This window comes from Neltuma alba, unplaced genomic scaffold (assembly GCF_004799145.2).
Source record: "Neltuma alba isolate B1F8T4 unplaced genomic scaffold, ASM479914v2 tig00011390_pilon, whole genome shotgun sequence".
In the NCBI taxonomy this organism is placed as follows: Eukaryota; Viridiplantae; Streptophyta; class Magnoliopsida; order Fabales; family Fabaceae; genus Neltuma; species Neltuma alba.
The window spans coordinates 12,959-36,778 of record NW_021636082.1 but is presented as its reverse complement, the minus strand read 5'-3'; the positions used below and the strand labels follow the sequence as shown (position 1 = coordinate 36,778).

The window sequence follows — 23,820 nt, the reverse complement described above, 5'->3', positions numbered from 1 at the left end:
AATGTAAAAGGCTAAAGGTAGCAAATTTTACCCTACTCTTATGTGCTTGGTATTGCTTGCATGTGTGGCATGTTTTATGTTTATGCAATTTTATGAACTCATGTAATGTGAATGTGGATATGTTTAGAATATGCTATGGGCCTATGTGTTTTATGATAAATGCATGATAATTTCCAAACATATCATTATGTTATAAAGATGTCAAGTTGCAAGCATGTTATGAATACCAAGCTTGCCATGTATGTTTCGATAGTTATTATTTGTTACTGAAATTCTCCCAAATCTCATCCTTCATTAACTAACCATAATAGGCATGGTGTGAAAGGGAAGAGGAATGCATGAGGAAGATCAAGAAAGAAGAGAGAATTTGAGAAAAATATTATGTTGTGTTATGTTATGTATCCCTTTATGTGATGTATGATTAGAAGAATGCCGTTGATGTTATGTAATGATAAATAAAGAGAATAACATGTAAAATTGAGCATGTAGATGTATGAGAATAACGTATAAAATATGAGAATGGTTGCATGCATGTAGCATGCTAATGAGCAATGAATTTGAGACAAAGCAAAAGTATGGTAAATGAATGAATCTGCCCATAAAATTTGATAAGCAGTTTGTACATATTCTAAGCTTTAAAACAAATGGTAAATCGCTTAAAATGGATGTATGTGCTAAGAGATTTGATTGTTCAAATTTAGGACAGAGAATCTAGAAATGTATTATTTGAGCAAATAAATAGTAAATTTTGACAAATTAATTGTATGAATTGAGAAGATTTAAGTGCATATTTATATATATATTTTCCTGTAGAGAATGGAAAGAGCTTTAAATGGACACTTAAGTCACCTTAATACGATTTTTCTATAATTAGTTATAAATTTTTAAAATTAAACCAAAAATATGAAATTTACCAGTGAATAGTAACCCATGAAGCAAATTTTAAATTTTCAATCTATGAGCTTATTTTATGATCAATTTGAATCGTAACACTTCTGAACACATGCTAAAATGGGTAAATGGAAGGATGTTTGACTCGACCCCTCATGAACTATTCATTGTCCCTTTTATCCTATATAATATTACCTCTGGTTGTTAATATAAGAGCTGGAACTTAGTTATTTGTAATAAATAGATGTTGCATTTCCTGAAATACTCTTGCTAATCATGTATATTAGTTAGAATTACTATTTGACAAAACCTTTAACATATGCAACTTTGGAGAAAATGGATAAATATAAGAGGCAAAATAGATTAGGATCCTATATTTAATACCAAATTGAATGTAAAATTAGCTCTTATATTAAAGACATGAGGTAGTATATGGTAATGCATATAGCCTCAATCTTCCTCTTATTATTAGCCTCAATTTGTGTTAAGGTTTCTTTTCTAGTCTTTAACTCCTTTCTCCACTTGATTCGTCATAAAAGATATTTAACTACAGAGTTTCTTTTTAACATGAACGTGAGAAGAAGAAGTGTCAAAAACATTAAAAATATTGATATACGTAATTTCCCTCAAATTTTACTATCTAGTATATTGTTCTTGTGAGCATCTCGAAATTTGTAGTATATTATTCCCCCTCTGTTCAGTTAAAACAAAAAACAAAAAAAGCTTTTAGTGCCCATGTATCTATTACTCTAAATCTAAAAAGTCGCTGCTAAAATTCATGCAATGATAATGAAAATTGTTGATGAAAGTGTGACTTTTTGTGACAAAAGTTCACTGTTAATAAGATTGCTGCTGAAAGTATTTTTTTTTTTAGTGATTACTCTTTATAAGACAAAATTATTTGACTAAAAATTACCAATAAAACTATTTTGACTAATTTATATCTATAGTTTTTTCCCCATCTTTCCGTTTCTCTCTCAATGAATGAATTCTCCTCATTTTCTTAACTTCAAGGTAGTCCAAGTCTTTTTGGGCACTCTAGACAATAATTGGATGAAAAATGTGCTGGGAGTACAAATAACCAGTGATATATAAGATATTATCTTTAGAATAATTGTTGGGTGCGATGTCAACATCATAACTCTTAGGGCCCTCAAGTAATAATGGAAGCACAAAATTAAAAGTTTTTGGAAGATTGGGAAATTTTCATTGGCAGGGATCTTAATGGCCATGAAAGATACATGAAAATCGGTGGTCTTTAGCAAGTATATGAATGATCAAGAAAAACCCAAGAAAGCAAAACTTAATAACTATAGGTTGATTATTTGTAATTTGCCACTGATCTTGATGGCACATGTGTGTGTGTAACCTAAGCTATAGTGCCAGGTTAAAATTTTGTTATTTATTTAGGCCCTTCTCAATAAGCAATAAACCAATCTTATGGCACTCAATAATTAAACACACAAATGAAGTTGTTCTTCATTAACTCATAGTCAAATACACGATATATAACAAAGACAATAGATGATGATGATATCCCATGTACTACTCATTGGGATGACTCATAAGATGATCAGGCTAATCCATTACAAATGACCCTTATATATTAGGGTCCATAATTTACTAATATAAGATCAAATATGATTTCTCAAACCATATATGTGCGCGCGCATTTATTTATTTTGTTTATAACATATATAATTATACATCTCTTCTAATTCTCGCCACAATCAGCATGAGCAAAAGAAATCTTTTTGGCTTTAAGGTTATATTCCACTTGAAAATTAATTTGGGGCAAACTTCCATAGTCAAACTGATCGCTTGGGAGTATGGCTAAACAGAGCAAATTATCTAGCCGAAAGAATATGTTTTGATCTGGCTTCAAGGCTATGTCGGCACCCTCAAAATGAACCACAAATTTTGGAAATCTCTTCTTGATAGTTTCGGAATACTTATTTGGGTAACACAAGGTGAATGGGTCAGGAGGATTTCTTACTTCTTTAATCCTAACGGCTTTGTTTATCAAAGCCTCCACCTTTGTGTAAAACCTCGTTTCCATTAAAAAATATGTCGCCCCAGAATCAATAAGAGTGTTCCCCTTTCTTTTGGGACCAGTCTTCAATGTCTTGTTGCCAATGGTGATACCTTAAAGGTCAAGGAAGTACACATAATAATAAGCAGATCTCGCATGTAAAAATCGAATTCAATCCCAATTACTAATTACTAATATTATTTCAAGTTAAAACTAATAAGAAGATCAAGGTACATACATTCATAACTTGATAAAAATTAACTATTTTTTAAGAGTAAAGTAGCATTTAGCATCCTAATGTTATTTTTCATATGCATCTAACACTTTGTAATGCTACTTTTTAGTTACGTGCAGTATCCTAATCTTATTTATGGTTTAAGGTTCTGAATGCACTATAAATAACACCAGGGTGCTTAAAGCAATAGAAAAATAATATTAACCCTATGTTTGGTATAATAGAAATTAAATGAAGGGAAGGTAAGGGGAGGCAAAATTTTAATGAGTGCCATTTAAAAAATTAGAGAAGTGGGGTTATAAAATTTTAATATAGATAATCTGCAAGATAAAATAGTAAGAAAAATTAATTAAACGTTTTTAACTCAATTTTTTTCATCTTTTTAAACCTAACTTGCTAAAATTTTCCTTCCCTTCCCGTTGCCTCCATTTCCCTCATACCAAATAGACCCCGAGGTCTTGATTACACCATAAATAAGATTAGGATGCTGGATACAATTGAGAAATAATATCAGGATGTTAGATGCCACTCAATTCTTTTTTTATGATAAAAAGTTTCAAAATGGAAAAACCTATGCAACCTGAAGATGATAATAGCTCATGAAAATTTTTATCATAACTTGTAGCAGTACTACTATACCTTCAAGAGTGAGGTAGTAATTTGTTTTGAAAGAATCGTCAGTCACAAATGGAGTAGAAACAGCCCCACGTGATCCAGATATCTTTGAATCCTTACCCAATTTCAGTTTACCTCTGGATTTTGAAAAGAAAGGAACTAAACAGTAAGAGAATGTGCGATCTATCTCACGACCCAACTGTGAAACTAAAGACAAAGGCCCCCCACCAAGCCCTACAAGTCCTGAACCTTTGCGTGAGAATTGCCCCCTATTGTTATGCCCGCATCCTAAAAGCAAAGGTTTCTTAAATGAATCATCAGATTTTCCCCCAAGACTAAACAAATCTCTTGCCAGCTCCCCAGACGTAGTTGATCCATCCGCATAACCATATCCGTACACACACTGTGTTGAACCACCACATCCTGAGCCGCCCTTATCAAAGAATGACCTACAAGGTTTTGAGTGGCAAGAGACGATCTTATATGTAGAAGAAGCCAAGGGATTAAAGATTGGTGTGTTTTGAGGAAAACAAGCGTGACATGGCAAGCATTGGATCCAAATGAGGTCACTTCCTGTGTCTGGGATAGCCCATGTTTGAACTGGTGGAGAACCAATATAGATTCTCATAAGGTACTCACCTTCACCTTCAAAGAAAATTGGGGGAAGGATATCAGTTTGAGGAGGACGACGTCGTTTATAGCGAGCCATGGATCGAAGCATAACTTGTTGAGTGAGTTCTGATAGGGTGCTTGAAGAATTGTAATATGGCGACAATGGCGAGTCACGGTGAATAAGGTCGAAATCAAGGCTTAAGGCATTGGTTAGAATCGGAATAGATGATAGCGATAAGAAAAAGACTAGTGGAAGAGAATGCATATTTCCTTTTGTTTAATTTGAATTGGGTTGAGGAAAAAGGGGCATGTTGGTGCCTCAATTTATAGGAAGTCTTTGGAAAACTTCTGTAGATTTTTATATTGTTATTATATGAGAAGTCTATATTTAACCAGCATCCGAAGATTTTACATTCTAGATAAATATTAAACATAGGCTATAAAGTGTAAATTTATCCCAAAAATTTAAAATTGTAGTAATGTTACCCCTTAGTGTTTAAATTGTTTATGATCCATGTTATTATTTTAACGATTAACATTAGTTTTCTAATGGTAGATAACAAAATTGCTATAATTTTAGCTTTCAAGATAAATTTACACACAAAAAAAAAGTTAAGGATATCTAGTACTCTTAAGTGAAAATTTTTAGGACAAATTTGCACTTTAACTCTTGAACATATACAAGGTACTTTTCCCAACCCCATACATAAGAGCCTACATATCGGTTCTTAATACAATACCTTGTATAAAATTCAATTTAAATTTGTGATTCAAATAAAAAAATGCCCCTTGTTTTCTTTACATGTAGCAATAATAATATTCAGTTTTTATCTGCCTCTCTCTCCCAATGAACTTCCAACCCAATATAGCACTTGATCGTGTTCATATTTTTGGGTATTTTCGTTCTTTGTCTAATATAAGTGCTTTTTAGACTTCCGAAAAAAAGAATATATGGACCCAATGCTTGCTACGAAATTTCCATCAACAGAATTCAATGATTACGGCCACCATATTTGAATTAAAATTCATCAACAGAATTCAATAATTACGGCCACCATATTTGAATTAAAATTCAACATATGGGGACCACTTGTGTACATAAATAGTGATATGATGTCATTATCTTTAATAAACCTGGTTAAAATGATTTACTTTAAAATTCAAGTTATTAATAATAGACTAAATGTTTTGATGATAACTAAATGAGAGAAGTACTCCATCTGATTCTATTTATAAGCTTTAAATTTGAAGAGAATCGTGGTCCGTTTTATAAGTTTTATTTTGATTTTGTCTTAATACTTAATTTTTTTTCTTAATTATTTATTCTATCTCATTTGCCACACTCTTTCTTATTTATTCTCTCTTGTTTGCTACACTCTCTCTTGTCACATTTTGCATACATTCTATTTTATCTTTTTTACTCCTTTATTATATAAAGGCATATTTGAAAACAAAAGTATACTTTTAACATATTTATTGTTGTTAATTAATTTTAAATAACGTCTTGTTATATGCAAATTAATTATTTGAAGTTTATAATAAAGACTAAATGGATTATTATTTTCCAGGATAACATTAATTAACTAATTAAATATGTCATAATATATTTGATACTTGTTAATCTCTATCAACCCAAGACATGCATGTACCTTGGGTTACTACTGTACTATCATGTTATGTACTCTAAGTGATTATGAGTTTTGCACGTCATGTGATATATATCTGGGTTCATCCAGTGAGTCGAGTCTAACTCAACTTGAGTTCATGCCTTTTCTTTAGTCATCATATGAATCTAATAACTTGCATTATTGAACGCTTCCATCGTGAGTCAAAGTTTGCTGTATCAACCCGATTCAGTTCAAGTAACACAAGTCAAATGATCTTAATCTCTCAAGTCAATACTTCAATCTATTCAACTCAACCTGAGGTTTATCTTTCCCGGCTTGAGTCACATATTTCGTTTCTCATACTCTTTTTAATGCATCTCGAGTCATTTGTACTTAACTAAAAATTATTCTTTTAATCTATCTGAGTTGAACCAGCTTCTTGATCTTATGGATTGTACTTTTACTCCCACATAGCGTCCCTCATACTTGGTGTTACGTTCCTATTCAATATCTATTTGATAATACCTTTTGGATACACCAAGTTATTGTTCTTTCAATTATAATATCTTTTGGACACATCAAGTTACTCTTTTTAAGTGTAACTTAAAGCTACTTCAACTTGTAGTTAATCCAAGATCAGCTTGAGTCAAGTTTCTTACCCTTCATATCTTAACTAGAAGATATCCTCAGTTCAGTCGAATTGTTCGATGATCTTGATTATTCATTTTTTTTATACCTTTCACATCATAAGTATCATTCATATTTGATGTTTCTGCCTGCACTTACTTGATTATATTGCTTAGATACATCAAGACTTCGAGTTTCATTACATTATATTGTCTATCCAACTTGAGTTAGATATATTTCATTTGATTTTTTTTTTTCAATTAGGTTTCAGTAGCATTTTTGCACTTATTGAGTCACTATAGTTTCCTCACTTACATGTATATATATAATTTCTGTTAGCATAAATAAATAAGTATTGGAAAAATCATCCTCAAATACAAATAAATCCACTCAAGAGCACGTTATTATCCAATAGATATTATATGACCGAGCAGCTAGCCCTATATGATTATTCTAAAACATTTTCTTAGACACGTGTCCCTTTTTGGTGTATTCTTATCCACATAGAGTCTCTATAAACATTGTGTGGGATTCCAGTAATCAATGAAACAGAAAAATGAATATTATGTTTTATATTGTTCTTCTCAAAAAGTCCCAATCATTCATCCTTCTCCTTCCACCACCGACTTTATCCGTACATTCACACCTCCCACTCATTTATCAAATGTCGCTTATTTTCTTACAGTAAAATTGGCCTAGAAAGCTAATTTATATGGCGAGTTCAAATTCATATGGCCAGTGCTCTTTTTGCTACATTGATGGCTCAACATATATAGTGACTGAGATCTATAATTAAGAAAATTGCGAGGACCTGATAAAAAAACTACAAAGACAAATAATTATACAAAACTATAAATACTAATATACTTCTCTGATTATAAATATAAGACCCATTTTATAACATAAATTAAACTATGAAATATGTTTTATATTTAGGGCCGGAATATTATTAATTTTCCTATAAAATTATTTTATAGCAAATATTCTTGAATGACATGACATGATGGATAAAAAAAACAAAAGAAAAGCAAAGCATGCATTGATACCAATAAGGCCACAAGTGGGACTAATTCCCGAATAAATAATGAGGCGTCTTGTCCTTCAAAGACATAATGAAAGCTATAATATGATGGACGCACTTCGCAAGCAAAAATATAACAATGATTCAAAAGAAATTGATACTAATATTGGAGAAAGAAATAATCTTCTCATCACAATAATGGGGTTTGTCTTTGTAATTGCATGATCAAGAGAAAAAAAAAAAACAAGTGTATTTTCCCTCCACAAGTGCCGAATTTCCAATAGTGAGAGAGACTAGCTAGCTTTGCTATGCCAAGAGTTCAAAAAGTTGAAAGGCCAGTTTCCCATTCAAAAAGAAAGTGGGAAAGCTTATAAAGACAAAAGGAAAAGAATTATAAATGAAAACGAAAGTCATCATATCTTTCTTCCATCCTAAACATTACATTATGTTTGCCACCCACTTATTCTCTTCATCATCCATGTCGTCACACTCCTCACTCTACACTTACGTCACATTCATTTATTCAACTTCCATCCTCACTTACCAACCTTCCCGTTGTCTCTAGCTGGCTCTTATTGCCTGTATAATTATAATTTACATGTTATATATCGGTAATAAAATTATTTTTATAGCCAGTTGCCCAGTTCCTTGAGTTGATATGTTATGTTCTATATTATAGTTGAAAATTTTTAAGCTATGACTCATCTTTTAAGAGCTAATTTTCTTAAAAAGATTGAAGTTCAAAAACCAGATTAATCATTGAACCAGTTGAGACACCAGTTCAAGGGTTAGTGGGAGGATTTAGTTTAGTACTAAATATAAGACCTTAATTCTTTTTGTTCCCATTACTTATTGTTTTTGTCCAAACTATCCCTATTGATTATATATATCATATTAAGGGAGTTTGCATTTAGGGTAATTTTAATGCAAATGATTCAAGAAGATATTTTAGAAAAATCAACACCTATTTTTAATAGATATCTAATTCAACTAGTTTTTTTTAATATACTCAAATTACTTAAGCATATCATATATCAAGGATCAGATTGGAGGTTTGGAAACGTTGGTGAGGCAAATAGGCCAAACCATATGTAAATCCGCCGGATTACCTAACAGAAAATAGAAGAGAGGATTAGCTAAGAGACTTGGTTTAGCGAACGAATGGGCCAACTAAAGGAAAATCTCAATTTATAGGCTAATAAAACGAATTATGATAATACAAAAGAAATATATGTGTAAGACGAGAATTTTAAATTAATATATAGTAAATGAAAGTGAAAAAACTAAGGGAATATCACTCAAAAAAATTCCCTGAAAATACTAAATTTCAAGTTAGGCATCTAACAATTGCAAATAAAAGAGAGGCAGGGAAATCCTGAATTAGCGTTATACAAATGTGGGAAAATGATAGGAATACCCTAAATATCAGCAAATACATATTTCTTACAATTGAGCAAAAAGTAACAACATTGTAATATATTTTAACAATTCTTGAAATGAGATTAACAAGTTTTTTTTTCCCCCAACATCAAGACTTAGCAAAATGGGGAAAACTATTGTCTTCATGAAATGCTTACAATTGAGGTGAAAATAACAATATCGCAACACATTTTAATGACTTTCGAATTGATATTAACATGTTAAACAATAATCAATCATTATGCACAATACATAATAGTAAACACAGTACACAGAAACAGAGCCAGAACCTTTGTTTTAATACCAAAAAATGTCACACCTCCTTTAATATCCCATTATATATCAATTAGAACTATTATAATGGGTTTCGCAGTGTTTTCCAGATGAAAAATTTCAACTTAAAAATTTCACATTTAATTCTGTTTGTACACTGTTCATCTGAAATTTGGCCAATTTTGAAAATTCATAACTAAATCTAGAAAAATTGAAATGAGGGGTTCCAATTTTCACATGAATCTTGCCAAGATTTATATAGAGAAAAAATATTCATTGGACTCAAGTCCATCCAGAAAAGCACCAGAAAATTCGACAAAATGCACTGTTCATATGGTCAATTTTCTAATTTCTAGTATTTTGGCCTAAATTTGGAAGGACATAACTCTTAGCACAAAATTCTAAATTTGATGGTTTACCACTTGATTTAAAGGTCAAAATAAGATATATTTACTTATAAAATTTCATGTCCAAATTCCAACAATTGCTCATTATTCTATGTGCCACAAGTTTGGCCTCTTTAAGGGTATTTTTATCTCCTAATTCCACTTTCTTTAATTTTTATTTCCCTTTTTCCTTATTCTTAACCTTGTGCCAATATACCACTCATTATTTCAACATTAGGGCATATCTTATAAACATAATTTACACCATATTATCATTCATAATCCAATACAAAATAACATAAAACTCATTAAAACATGACACAACATTCTAAAAATGTCATGAATTCCCTATTGCTCCTTCATCCCAAAACCATTTCCTTGCCCTTGCCATCGAATGAATCACTCCCTATTTGAGACATAATTTAACATAGGTGGAGTGAGATTTCAAAGAAATCTTAGTAGCATATGAATTATAATTGTCATGTAAATCAAGCAAGTTCACATGTGACATGTTATACCATTCAAAAATATTCCCAAACATAGGAAATCATATCCAATAACTTGCAAGGACAGGAACATTAACATTTCCGACATTGGCATACCACAATGCATTTGGCCAAAGCATAAACTAATGTCATTCAATCAACCAAAAGCACAACACAAGTTCCTCCAACCCAAACAATCAAGAAGTCACATTAAACAAGCAAGATAAACAATCAAATTATAATTCAAAGCTACCTTTTTAATACTTGTCCAATTAGTTACTTCAAGAACAAAGCTTCCTCTTAGTTCCTCCTCAGAATTCCTATTTAACAAAGCATAAACATAAGCCACATTAATCCCTAAACAACTTAAACACAATTCTTAAACTTTAACTTAATAATTTCCCCCATTTTTCTTTGATTTTTTAACAAAATGATTCCTCCTTTTGAATCAACAACATCATGACTCATTCCTACACAATTTTTCATGAAGAATCCAAATATGCAATCAGATTTTTTAAATTCACACTTCTTCCCCATGAATTCATCTTGGCCAAATAGGGGGTTATAACTTCCAAAAATTCTATTTTTGATTCTAATGATTTTAAACACTTCCCAACCATACATCCCTACACAAAAACATGTTTTAAACTCATTGGAATCATCAAATCAAGCCAAAACAATCTCCTTCAACATGAACAGTGCTAGGCCAAAAATGACATATAGAACCCTAGGTGCCATTTCTTCCAAAAACCCAACCATACACCATTTAATCTTGCTTATTCCACTTTATTATTAAGGTTTCTGTCCTTTCCTAAGTATCATATGGCTGGACCAAATTTTACAGCATTTTTTCATGATTTTCCAAGCCAAAATCTGAATCCAATTAATGTAAAACTTAAGGATAATGATGCTTAGATATACCTTAATGTTTTCTTGGTGTAAGTTGGATGATTCCTTGCCTAAAACACTTGAAAATTTTGAAGGAATAGGGCTGGAGCTACAATGACAGAGTTTCCCCTTGTTTTTCTAATTTTTCTAGCATTTATTTGTATTTTTCCAAGGGGTATTTATAGAAAAATTGGTTTTCCATTTTCCCCCTCAATTGGCTGAAATTTGGGACACCTCAAGGGTATAGGTGGCAGCCATCAAATGCTGGAAGGATCAGATTTAAACAAGTGTTCATTTTATAGATTTTTCCACACAATTATCCCTTAATTTTACATTTTATGTAATAAAAATAGAGGGACCTGGAAGTTGCACACGAAATTAGGCGCTTATTGGGCTCAATGTGGGCCCCACAAACGGTTTTGGGCTGATCCAAAAAGATGGCTCACAAACCAAATCACTATCTCAAACTAATTTGAAACTTTATCGGTTACTATTTACTAGTAACGTTCCATAATTTTTTCAGACCTTCAAAAATTCATTTCTCTCAATGATAATTCACTTTTTAATATGAGAACATGATCTGAAAATTTTCATAACTTTTTGCCACCACTAGGTATTTATTTTGAATTTTCTCCGATTAGGCCTTTATCGATAAATCTAAGAGAAAATAAATTCCTTAAAATTAATTCCTGAGCTTCCAAGACATAAAAATAATTTATAAGTTTAAATAAATATTTATATGAATTATCCATCTTTCTTCCAAATTTATTGAGGTATCCAACTATATAAAATAATTATTTTTCTCTTATTTTCTAATATTTTCCCGAAGAACCTCTGTTTACAGAAAATTCCGTAATAATTTGATTTCACCATAATTCCACCTTTTGAGCATCAACTGAGTCTCCAAAACCTCTTATTTATACTTTTCCTATTTTTTGGGATTTTTCTAGAATTTTCTCAAATTTTTCCGTTTTGCCCTTCCTAGACTGATTATTCTGAAAATGCCAACTCGGACCTTATTAGGGTTACACATCAAAAGTTGTTTCATCTCCCCATCTAGTTTCTACATTAACCCTCATCCAAATTTTTGATTCCCTATTGCCAGGTGAAAATTTTTGGAATGTGACACCTTGTCTCTAGCTAGCTCTATTGCATGTATAATTATAATTATAATTATAATATGTAAGTTATATATAAGGAAGTTATTTTAGAATAAAATTATTTGTATAGCCAGTTCCTTGAGTTGATCGGTTATACATCTATATTATAGTTGAAAAATTTTAAGCTCTGACTCATCTATTAAGAGCCAATTTTCTGGGGAAAAAAACATGTTTCCAATATTATCTTTAATAATTTTTTACTACCTCTAATCCCTAACATAATAGTCAATAGAGGACTGAGTTTGGTCCTGAATATAGGACATATTAATCTATTTTGTCACCATACACATATTAAACGAATTCGCAAAAAAAGGTATGTTTAATGCAAATGATTTAAGAGGGTACATAATTTTGAAAAACCAAAAAATGTTTTTGACAAATAATTAATTTAATTAGTTTGCTTAATCTATGCAAATTAATTAAATAGATATTGTATTAAGAATTCAAAGTAAAATTTTGGAAACATTGATCGGGCAAATAGGCCAAACCTAATGTAAGTCCGTTAGATTAGCTTATAGTGTCCCGCCAAACCTAGCTAGGTAGAAGAAGAATAATAGAGAATAGAAGATAATTAAGTCGGTTTAGAAAATGGATAGGTGAACTATAAGTAAAATCTCAACTTCCAGGTTAATGAAACGAATCACCCTCTTAATTCGATAATCCAGAAGAAATATATGTAAGATAAGAGAAATTCAAATTAATATATAGTAAATGAAAGTGAAATAACTAAACATAACATTTAGGAAAAAATTAAAAAATAAATTATATCAGTATTGAAAAGAAAAAAAAAGTATATGGAAAAACAACCTTTTTTTTTTCCCCTTGTTACTACAGAAAAAGAAGTAGGAATTTCAAAAGCATAAGGCAATATATATACTTGTAAAAGGAATTATAAATATAATTGAAAGCATAAAGGAACGGTACATATTGGAGAGCATATGAGAAGTTTATAGTGCGGACCACACATGTAACCATTTCCTTTTCATCATGGAATCAGGGAATAATATCATCACGCGTTAAGGACTTTAAGTTTGGGAGGAGAAATACATATTGAAGCTAGAAATACATGATCTTTGAAAATCAATAATTTCGATTAATTTTTGGGTTAGAATCTGCGCTTCAACTGTATACACTTTCAACAAAACAACCATTTAGTCGAAATCAACTTTTCACTTATCTTTTTAATATCTTTAAATAAAACTTAATAAGATATGTCATATCAAATAAGCTAGACCACATATATTTGCATCTCATTAATCAAGGGAATGGTTAATTAAGTGCATCATAATGTTAAAGAAAGAACGTGGGAACACGTTTCAAACTCATATAATAAGTGATAATAATAATTTACGTACCATTCAAAGAATAGTTTGATCACCTATAATAGATGAATTTTGTGTTTAAGAACTTTTTAGAAGCTAAAAACCATGCTCAAAGGTAAATTAAACAACAAGATACGAACTAGAAAGGAAAGAGGAGACTAAAGCAAAAACACTTTCTTAGAGTGAATAAAAATTGTCCCAATTCTAATCACTTAGCTTATGTTTAGTGCTCATGATCAAGATTAATCTATAATTTCATCACTACAAAAAGGATAATTGATGAATGACTTTCATTAATGATTTATAGAGTTATCACTAAAAGCTTAACTTTCAACAACAATAATTAAAGTCGTCATTGCAACCTCATATTTTGAGCCTTGAAGTACAAAAAGTAGCCTAAAATAGACAAGCTACCAAACCTTTTTTGACAGAGAGTCTTAGAACTTTCTAGAAGAATAGAAAGATTATTAGAGACCAAATTGGAAAACGAAAGTTTTCTATGATCAAGAGATAGAGGAAAATAGATACTCCAATAAAGTCTTGGAGGCCAAGTATGAGGAATGATTATGATAATGGGCCAAAGATTATGGTAGAGATCTCAACGAGATGATTCTTGAAGTTAAACCCTTATAAAAACCAAATTATAATTTTGAAAAGTTTTAGACTGAAAGGGTGAATACAAAAAATAAGCTTGAAATTTCAGAAAAAATTTCTAAAATAGAAAATGAGATATAAAGGTCAATTTGAAGTTAAAAATAATAAAAATACTCTAAGAATGAGTTTGAAGGGATTTTTAGAAATATGGTTAATTATGAGTTATCTAAACAAGCCTAATTATTTAAAATACAAAGATGGCTCAAATAATTAGAAAAAAATGGGGATTAATTACTTGAAGAATTATATGAGTTTATAAAATGGGTTTGATTTCCAAATGATGAGAAGGTTGGCTTTAAAAATATTTAAAGCCTAATTATGCTAATTAGAGGCATTGTTTGGGAAATTCAAAAAGAAATACTTGCTGGAGGAGTTTTGGCCTGAGAAAAATTAGAGAATTTTCCTATGAGTAAAGAGAATATATGAGGTAGATAGGGCAAGGAAACATCAAAAACAATTTGATGAGATTAAATTATTACTTTATAATTGAGGAAGTCAAATTCAATATGAACTCATCTGCTTCCTCATGAATGTGCCATTTGAAGCCATCATAAAGCAATTTATGATGAGAAACGGAGAATAACTACAAGATAAGGGTAATAGAACATATGTTAGTGTTATTGGGTAAGTCAAGACTTGAAAAATTATCCGATATAGTATAACATTAGAAAATTGATGGAGGAATAACCTAGGGTTATTTTTGGACAAATTTTTTTTCCTATTTTGGGGCCATCTTTCATGAGGGGATAGTATTGGAATTTTAGAATTTGTTAAAGGGCTAATTGGAAAGGAATTTTCTTGAATTCCAAGACCACATGGAAGCTTAGAGATGATGACACATGGCAATGGTAATTTTTGTCAACTTTGAGGGCAAAATAAAGTATTTAGACTTACATAGAGGTTTGGAAAAAATGACATATGGCATTGTAAATCCTTCTAATTCCAGGGGCAAAATAAAATGGAGATCATTATAAATACCCTACCCTCCCCCAAATTGCACGAAGATTTCGCCTAACATAAATGAGAGGAGGTGAAATTTTTGCCCTAGAAGAAAAAGAGAGAGAAAAGAAGAGGAAAAGCATGAAGTCCTAGGCCAAACCAAGCTTTAAGATAAGGTAAGACTATAGATTTTAATGTAGTTTATGATGCTCTATGTATTGCAAACCTTGATTATGGTTTTTTATGAGTTTTGGAAGGTAAGGTGCTATTCAATATTGATTAAGTTATAAAAAGGATTGATTGAAGTTAGATTAATGATTAAAAAAAAAAGAGTAAAAATTAAGTGGTTTTGTGATGAAATTGGAAAAAATCCAACTTTCCCTTGACATTATGTAATTTTTGGCCATAGCAAGGGTTTGCGTTAGAGTTTGGTTTTGATGATCTTAATGTTTCTAATGTGTTTAGAATGAACAATTGTGCAATGTATAAGTTAGAAAGTAAGTTTGGAAGCATTATAATTAAAAATAAAATTTTCCCTAAACCTTATAATGTTTCAACCAGGGCTTGTTCATGAGAAAGGAGTTGGATCTTGTTGATTTTAAGCTTGGACAATGAAGATGGAAAGCAAAGGAAGCAAGAGGAGCTAAAGTTTTGAGGAAGCAAACTTTATCCTACCCTTATATGCTTGGTATCTGCTTGCATGGATGGCATGTTTGTTAAGTTTATATGATTTTATGAACTCATGTATTATATATGTAATAATATTTGAAGCATACCATAAGCCTATTTGATTTATGTTATGAAAATGTTGAGTTTGCAAGCATTTTATAAATAACAAGTTATGCCATGTATGTTTAGGTAGTATACTGAGATTCTTTAGAATCTCAACCTCTCTTAACCAACCATAATAGATAAAGGATCATGAAGGAAGAATCCATGAAGTAAAGCAAGAAGACTAATAAGGAGAGTTGAAGTAATATATTATGTTATGTTATGTAATGCCTTATATTGATGTAATCAAGAACATGCCTATTGATGTTATTTAATAATGAATGATGATGTTGGCATGTAAAGTTGAGTATAGTAATGCAGGAGACTGTTAACGAAATGTTGGAAAGGTTTCATGCAAGAAAATGATCGTTTATAGCATGTCAATTTCACGTGAAGGGATAACCATTTCAACATAAAGTAACAAAACTGAGAAAAAGCAAAAGTGAAGTGTCACATTCTTTTTTTAACCCCTCAGAGTATGCATTTGGAAGCGTTACAGTCCAAGCAATTCATGAAACAAGCCTGTAGATTGAAAATTTAACATTTGTTTCTTGGGTTACTGTTCACTGGTTAAATTTCATATTTTTTGTCTAACTTTGAAAAATCATAACTAATTATAGAAAAATCATATTGAGGTTATTCAAAATTTCATTTGAAACTATTTTAATTCTCTACAGGAAAAAAATATAAAACTGGACTTAATCCTTACTAATTATATAGCTTATTCGTTGAAGTTTACTATTCATTTGGTAAAAACTGTACTTTCCAGTTTCTCTGCTCCAACTTTGATCAAGCAAAACTCTTAGCACACATCCATTTTAAGTTATCTACCACTTTTTTTAAAGATCAGATACTTTAACCATAACAAATTTCATCGGAAGAATCAATCGTTTGCCTCACCTCAACTTTGTCACTAATTCATGGCTACTTTAGGGATGCTTTATCCCCATAACTTGTATTAATAATTCATAATTAATTATTTCCTTGCATAATACTATTCCATTAATCCACAAACTATCCCATATATTATTATAGTCAATCATACATGACATCATCATTATTTATCATCACATGACATTAATAGCATGTTCATATCATACATTAACATACAAATTATACAATGTAATCCAATAAAATTTCTCAATTCTTTTCCTCTTTCCTTGCTTCCACTTCATGGATCCTTTGCTTAACCATTATCATCTATTATGGTTAGTTAAGGGAGAGTAAGATTTGAAAGAATTTTAGTAGCAAACATTACCATTTATGCATGCAAGATAGATGCAAGTGTGTGACATGCTTACTTAGTTTATGCTTGCTTATAACATTTTCTCATGCAAGCATTATTTCCGTGTGTTTTCTTTTTTGGTTAAGTATTCGGGGAAATGATATTTAAAGACCCAAAAAATTGCAAAATTTTCGCTTGGGTTCTAGAAATGACATAATCATTTTGAGAGAACAAATCTAAATTGGAATTATAAAATTCAAGCAAAATTACCAAAATACCAATTTTGTAATAAAGGGGTAAAATCTCAACCCGAGACTTGTTATTATATAATCAGGACTTGTTATTTCTAGGTCAATTTTGGAAATAATGTCATTCCTAACATTAAAAAATATTTTTAAAATTCTTGACTCGAGACTTGTTATTTTATAATTAAGAGTTCTTATTCCTAGATAAAGTGTTGTCCCAAAAATTGTTTACGAATGAGAATATTTGGTAATTTTTCTTTAATTTCATAATTTCAATCTATGTTGTGGTCTCTCATAGAGATCATGTGTCACACCTTACTTTTATACTTCATTTTATATCAATTGAAACTATTTGGAATCATTTATCATGGCCTTGGCTTAGAAAAATTTGAACATTAAATTTTCTTAAATTTGGGTTGCTATTCATTGCAATCCTTAAAAAGGCTAAATTTTAAAAATTCATAATTAATTCTAAAAAAATCAAAATGAGATGGTTTAAAGTTCTCTGGAAAGCTCTTGACATGTTATAATAGAAAAATACTCATTGATATCTAGAACTCATGCATCAATACTAGATTTCGTTCAAAGTGGTACTGTTCATTTGGTCTTTTTTTAATTTTTCAAGATTTATGCTCAATTTTGGAAAGGCATAACTTTTTGTATAAAATGCCAAATTTAGTGAATTAGCACCTTTTTTAAAGCTAAAAGTGAGATCTATAAGCATGCCAAATTTCAGCTCAAGATTCAACCAATTGCTCAAAATCATGCTGGTCAAACTCGACCCTTAAAAAATCAACTTTTATCCCTTCTCCATGAGATTCTTGGTTTCTCTTTTCCTTTCCTTTCATATAACATTTCCAATCATATAGCATATACTTAAACATGATTCCTTGGTCAATTGCTCATAGGTAGAGCATCCTTAATCATTGATACAACATTCCAACATAGTTCACAGTTATACATAACAATGTATATAATTACAAAACATCATTTCAATGACAATAAACTCCATCATCCTCCAAGTGAATCCCTTTTCTTTCTCCTCGCTTGATCTAACCTCTTGTTGGTGAATATTGGAATATAAAGGAATTATCATGTTAATCATGCTTTACAAAATGTGACATGTCACAATGCATAATAATCAATTCCAATTCCATGAATAGCACATTATTCCATCAAGGAAATTAGTACATATTGATATTTCATATCAATATGCATTTGGCCAAAGCATATCAAACATCAAAGGGCATTCCATACCATAGTAAAAATCCAATCATTTCATAATAAGGCAAAGCAAGCAACACAAACATTGAGTAAGCAAGAAAACAATCAAATTAGATTCAATGCTACCTCTTACACTTGAACCAATTCGGCCTTCTCAAGGGGTGTATGCTCTCCTTGATTCTTCTTCAAAAAACATATCAATTCAAGTGTAATTACAAACCATATTAACAATCATTGAAGCTCAAACACAAACACTTAACCTTAAACCTTCTTAATTTCTCCTTTTCTTTGATTTTTGACATAATTATTCCTCCCTTGATTCCATCAATCTCTTAGCTTACTCTTGCATAATTTTTTATATAGAATCCAAATATCAAATCAAATTTTACAAAATCACACTCTTTCTTTTTCAATTTAACTTGGCGGAATAGGGGGTATTATGTTCCAAAATTTTTATTTTTGATTCCAATGATTTTAATTAAACACTTTACGTGTTTTTCCATATAAAAACACCTTTTAAACTCATTAAAATCATCAAATCACAGCAAAACAAATTTCTACCCCAAGAAACCATAGTGGCAGAAATATATGCTATAGAACCTCACTTCTAAAATTTAACCCAAACATCACTTAAAAATGTAAATTCAAGCTTATGTTCAAGGCTTCTATCCTTTCCTAACACATACTTCTATTGACCAAAATTGGGCAGCAATTTAACCTTAATTTACAACTTAATTTTCCAACCAAAACAAGCTTGAATCTTAACCAAAACAAAGCTCAAACATACCTTGATGAATTCTTGACCAAAGCTTGGTGTTTCCTCCTTCAATTACACTATCCAAAACTCACCTTTAAGCTTAAGAAATCAGTTTGACAGCACCTCCCCTCTTTTGTCAATTTTTGGCTATTTTAGTGTAATTAGGGGGTATTTATAAAGCAAAAATTCTGAGCTCCTCCCCTCATCAATGGCCAAAATTTGGCCAGCAAAAATGGCCATGTAGCTGCCATGCCATGTGTCTATATTCCAAGAATATTTTGTTGATTTTCATTTGAAAATTGCACTTAAATCCATTTTAATTATTGGGCTAGGTTTGCGTAAATTTTTGGGCATTTCTTGGGCCAATGTGAGGGTCCAATTTTGATCTGGAAAGTCTCAAGAATTTAGCCCAATAATAAAATATTAATTCTAACTAATATTTAAGCTTGTCAGTTCCTATTCACTTGTAACTTTTCATAATTTTTTTAGACCTCCAAAATTACATTTTTCACCATGAAAAATCCTCTTTTAATATAAGAATGCAATCTGAAAAATTCTAGAATTTTTCTCCACCTCTAACTTTTTATTTTGAATTTTTCCCCAATAAGGCTTTATCGGTAAGACTTTTGGGACTAAATTCTCTAAAATTAATTCCTGTATTTTCAAGGCCTAAAACTAATTTTATAAATTTTAATAAATATTAAGATAATTATTTCATATTTTTTCAGACTTATTGAGACCTCTAAATAATTATAATAATTATTTTCACTCACTTTTCACTATTTTTTCCCAAAAACCTCTGTTTTCAGGAAATTCTATAAATAACTTTTTGTATATCATTTTCACATTTAGGGCTTCCATTGAGGTTCCAAATTCTCTAATTTATCTTTTTACCATTTTTCAGGAATATTTTGGAATTTGTTTCTAATTTTTTCATTTTGCCCTTCCTAGATCAATAATTCCAAAAATATCAACCCAGATTCTATCTGGATTTTACTTAATGCCTGGCTTTGTCAGCAAGTCTACTTTTCATATTGGCCTTTGACTTAATTTTTCATATCCATTACCAGGGTTAATTTTTGCAAGATGTGACATCATGTGATTTTGAGAACACAATTAAAATTTCATAATTTTTAAGGTCTTTAAATGTCATTTTTCCTAAGTAATTTTGGTAGTGGATCATGGTTGGAAAGTTTGAATCTGGAGAGAGAAAGTTCAAGAAGAAAAGAAAAGCATGAGAAAACACCTCTAGACTTAATGAGATAGAGCTTGTTTTTGGTTAGTGTACTTGGATGTTGTTGTTATGGTTGCTTGTGGCTATTCGAAATTTTGGAGCGTTGAACTTGGATTAAGGTGCTCGCTATCACATAAAAAGGCTTTAGTAACGTGCATCTCGTTATACTTAAATAATGACAAAGCGCTACAAGTGTAGCTACTAAAAAAATGTGATTAAGACGACAAGTTTTAAATCGCATGACCTCTCTCGTTGAATCAGTCTTTTTTGCCGTATCGGGGCTATGGGAGTCGAACCCAGATCTTCCGCGTCCCCTCCACAAATAACGAGAAAACTTTTCTTCTTATGCACGAGAATTTCTATTTTGCTGCTCCGGCCGTACGACGTGAGACAAAGTATACAAAATAAATCAAACAAATTTTGAATTTTAAATTATAAATATTTTTTTCATGAATATAGTTTATTTTAAAATTAATTTTTATTTTTAGTTAACATTGGTTAGGCAAATAATTTCATTAAATATATGCATGATGTTGAATTATATCATATTATCTATTTACTTTTTGTACGTATGAGGAAAACTATTTATAATTAGTAAAAAATCTAATTATTAAAAAAACAAATTACTATAGTAAAATCTAATTAATTGGTCTATATAAAAAAATTAAATGATTTGAATAGTTATAATAAGTATCCTTTTCCTATATATGTGTATATCCCACATAATTTCTTTATTAAAAAATCTTTATACAAACAATTTGTTTTTGCATTAAAGACCAAAGTCAATCTAATCTATATCATGAGTTATTAATTATATCATAATCAAACTTCATTGTTTCACTATTCAAATATAAAATTCACTTCAATATTAGTTTGGTCTATAATCATAAATGCAAGTATTCATATAAATCCATTTGTCCATTTTGAATTTTTATCATATGTTACATCTTTTTTTTTTTTTTAATCAGAACTAAATACAAATAACAAGGTCACGCCAAAGCAACAGCCTTGATGTCCTACTCGTGAACTATTCCACTGTTGACAATAGGAGGTTGGTCAAGAATACGGAAAGAGCCTTCCATTGTATGGGAAGACTTTGCTAAAAAATCGACCAAGGTCAAATTACTTATAGGAGTGTAACTCAGATAAACTTGCCAGTCCCTATGAAGTAATAGGCGGGTTTCTTCGATAAGGTCTCTAAAAGGGTGATCCAAGTCGTAGCCTCTAATCAAAAGATTAATGGCTTCAAGGCAATCTGAATGGACTACTATATCCCTGATTCCTCTGTCCCAACACATCTGCAAGCCATAGAAGATACCAAAGATTTCCACAACTGCTGGGGGTACAGAGATTAATTTACAGCTGTATCCAAAAATCCAGGCTCCTTCTTGCAAGCGTAGCATTCCTCCACAGCCGCTACTATTGTCCTTCAAAACTGACCCGTCTGACTCCAGGTGGAAACCAGCATCTTGCCGAGTTCTTAAAATTCCTGAAATAGGTACCTCACCATGTTTCCATTTGTACTTCTGCACCAGGTCTCTGTCCATGCATGCTCTAGATAAACTGTCCTTGGCCATCTGATTTTTTGGATCCTGATCTAGGTTGAACAACTTTTCATAGCGTGTGACCCATATATCCCAACATATGTAACCGAACAGAAGGATCCACGGGATCTTCTTGGTTTAGTTCCTCCCTGCCTCATGTTGGAGGTTCCACTTGATCCAGTCAGCTCCCTGTAGGCTTCGAAACAGGTCCCATTTGTTGGGGTTGACAGCATCTCTCCATCGTTCTAGTGCCTTCTTGCAGTCTCTGATCACATGCATGAGATCCTCGTCCTCTTGGCAATTGAAAGGGCAAGCAGCTACTTCCAACAAACCTCTGTGGGTTCTTAACCAGGCCGTATGAAATCTTCCATGCGCAAGTAGCCAAAGGAAAGTCTTTATCTTTCTTCTCTGATCCCTGCCACTTCCATTTGAGTCTCCATACATTTTCTCCCTCTCTTCGTGTACTTGTAGTAATGAAATTATAGGCAGACTTAACAGAAAATTGGCCGTCAGTAGACGGTTTCCAAAAATATATATCCTCTCCTCTCTCTTCTTTTGGTGGGTGCGCACGCGTTATTCGCTCAACAACATCATAAGGAAACCAGTGACTTAGCTTTCCCATGTTCCAATTCCCATTCTGGTCAACGTAATCCCTAACCGACTCATCCTGTGTGATACATTTATTTCTTTCTTATATTAATTTACATAAAAAAGTTATTAATATTCTTATATTATTTTTTTAAATTATTATAATGATCAAGAGAAGTCGATTCTATTGAAACATAAAACAAGTTTTCTAAGAAATCATCTTCCTATCGCAATAAGTATCTGATGATGAGATGAATAATGATGATATCTTTATTAATAGCAACTTCACAGATATATTAATTTATTTTTCAATTAAAAATATATTCAATTCATTATATTATTAGTTATGTTATATAAATTTTTGTAGGATTAGCAATGGAATTATGACAGAACAGGCTTAGTGATGAAAAATTCTGTGGCAGACAATTTGGCAATAGAACAGTTCTGTCACTGAAAATTTTATAACAAAATTTAGCCACAAAATTTGTAATGAAAAAATTCTATCGCAAAAAACTTACCAACGTAATGAAATTTTGTGGGTAATCCAAAAATTCTTGCTAATCTATTACTAAATTTAGCGACAAAATTTCTGTCAAAAATTAGCAACGGAAATATTTAGTTGTTGCTATTTCCGTCAGTAGTGATTTTTTTTGTGGTGAGCGTTTTTTGTAAAAAGCCTACAGCTTAATTATTTTTACTACTGTAGAAAACATGTTTAACATCGGTCATGAAGGACTTTTAATGTTAGTTTTAAACGAGACATGTATCAAGTAACTTTCAATCAACGCGTTGATGCAGTATCAACGTGGAAATTTAATTTCCTTGTTATGTCAGTTTCTTTTGCTATTAAATAAGGGTAAGCATAGAAAGAATGTGTAATTTTAAAGGTCAAAACTAACTTATTGGGATGTAAATTAGCTAAAAGTTCTTTATAATTTTGAATGGAGGAAATACACTCTTCAGAGTAATTATTGTCCAACTGATACTACAATTAATGAGGAGAAAATGGCAAGGAGCAATCTTTCTCTTTCGGACGTAACAATAATTCTTAGTATCTGTCTATTAC

At 31.1% G+C, this 23,820-nt stretch overlaps 1 protein-coding gene and 1 long non-coding RNA gene across 2 annotated transcripts in view; one reads left to right on the top strand and one right to left on the bottom strand.

The window, feature by feature from the left end:
• Positions 1 to 2,358: 2,358 nt before the first annotated feature.
• On the bottom strand, positions 2,359 to 4,644 carry LOC114712678 (aspartic proteinase CDR1-like). Its single transcript, XM_028897229.1, has 2 exons — positions 3,798 to 4,644; positions 2,359 to 3,036 (listed from the first exon to the last, which is right to left on the bottom strand). Exons 1-2 carry the CDS (start codon positions 4,492 to 4,494, stop codon positions 2,606 to 2,608), a joined length of 1,128 nt encoding a protein of 375 aa, XP_028753062.1. The 5' UTR covers positions 4,495 to 4,644; the 3' UTR covers positions 2,359 to 2,605.
• LOC114712679 (uncharacterized) overlaps positions 4,339 to 23,820 on the top strand; it is a 28,968-nt gene continuing 9,486 nt past the window's right edge. Inside the window, exons 1-2 of the long non-coding RNA XR_003737261.1 lie at positions 4,339 to 4,447; positions 12,565 to 12,568. This is a non-coding gene — a long non-coding RNA (uncharacterized LOC114712679). The remainder of the gene's footprint in view (positions 4,448 to 12,564; positions 12,569 to 23,820) is intronic.

Excerpts from the sequence above, each read along its gene's own strand:
- LOC114712678 (XM_028897229.1), bottom strand. The coding sequence starts at position 4,494 with ATGCTTCGATCCATGGCTCGCTATAAACGACGTCGTCCTCCTCAAACT. Across the intron at positions 3,037-3,797 it reads TTACTACCTCACTCTTGAAG|GTATCACCATTGGCAACAAG; the intron begins GTATAGTAGTAC and ends TTGACCTTTAAG.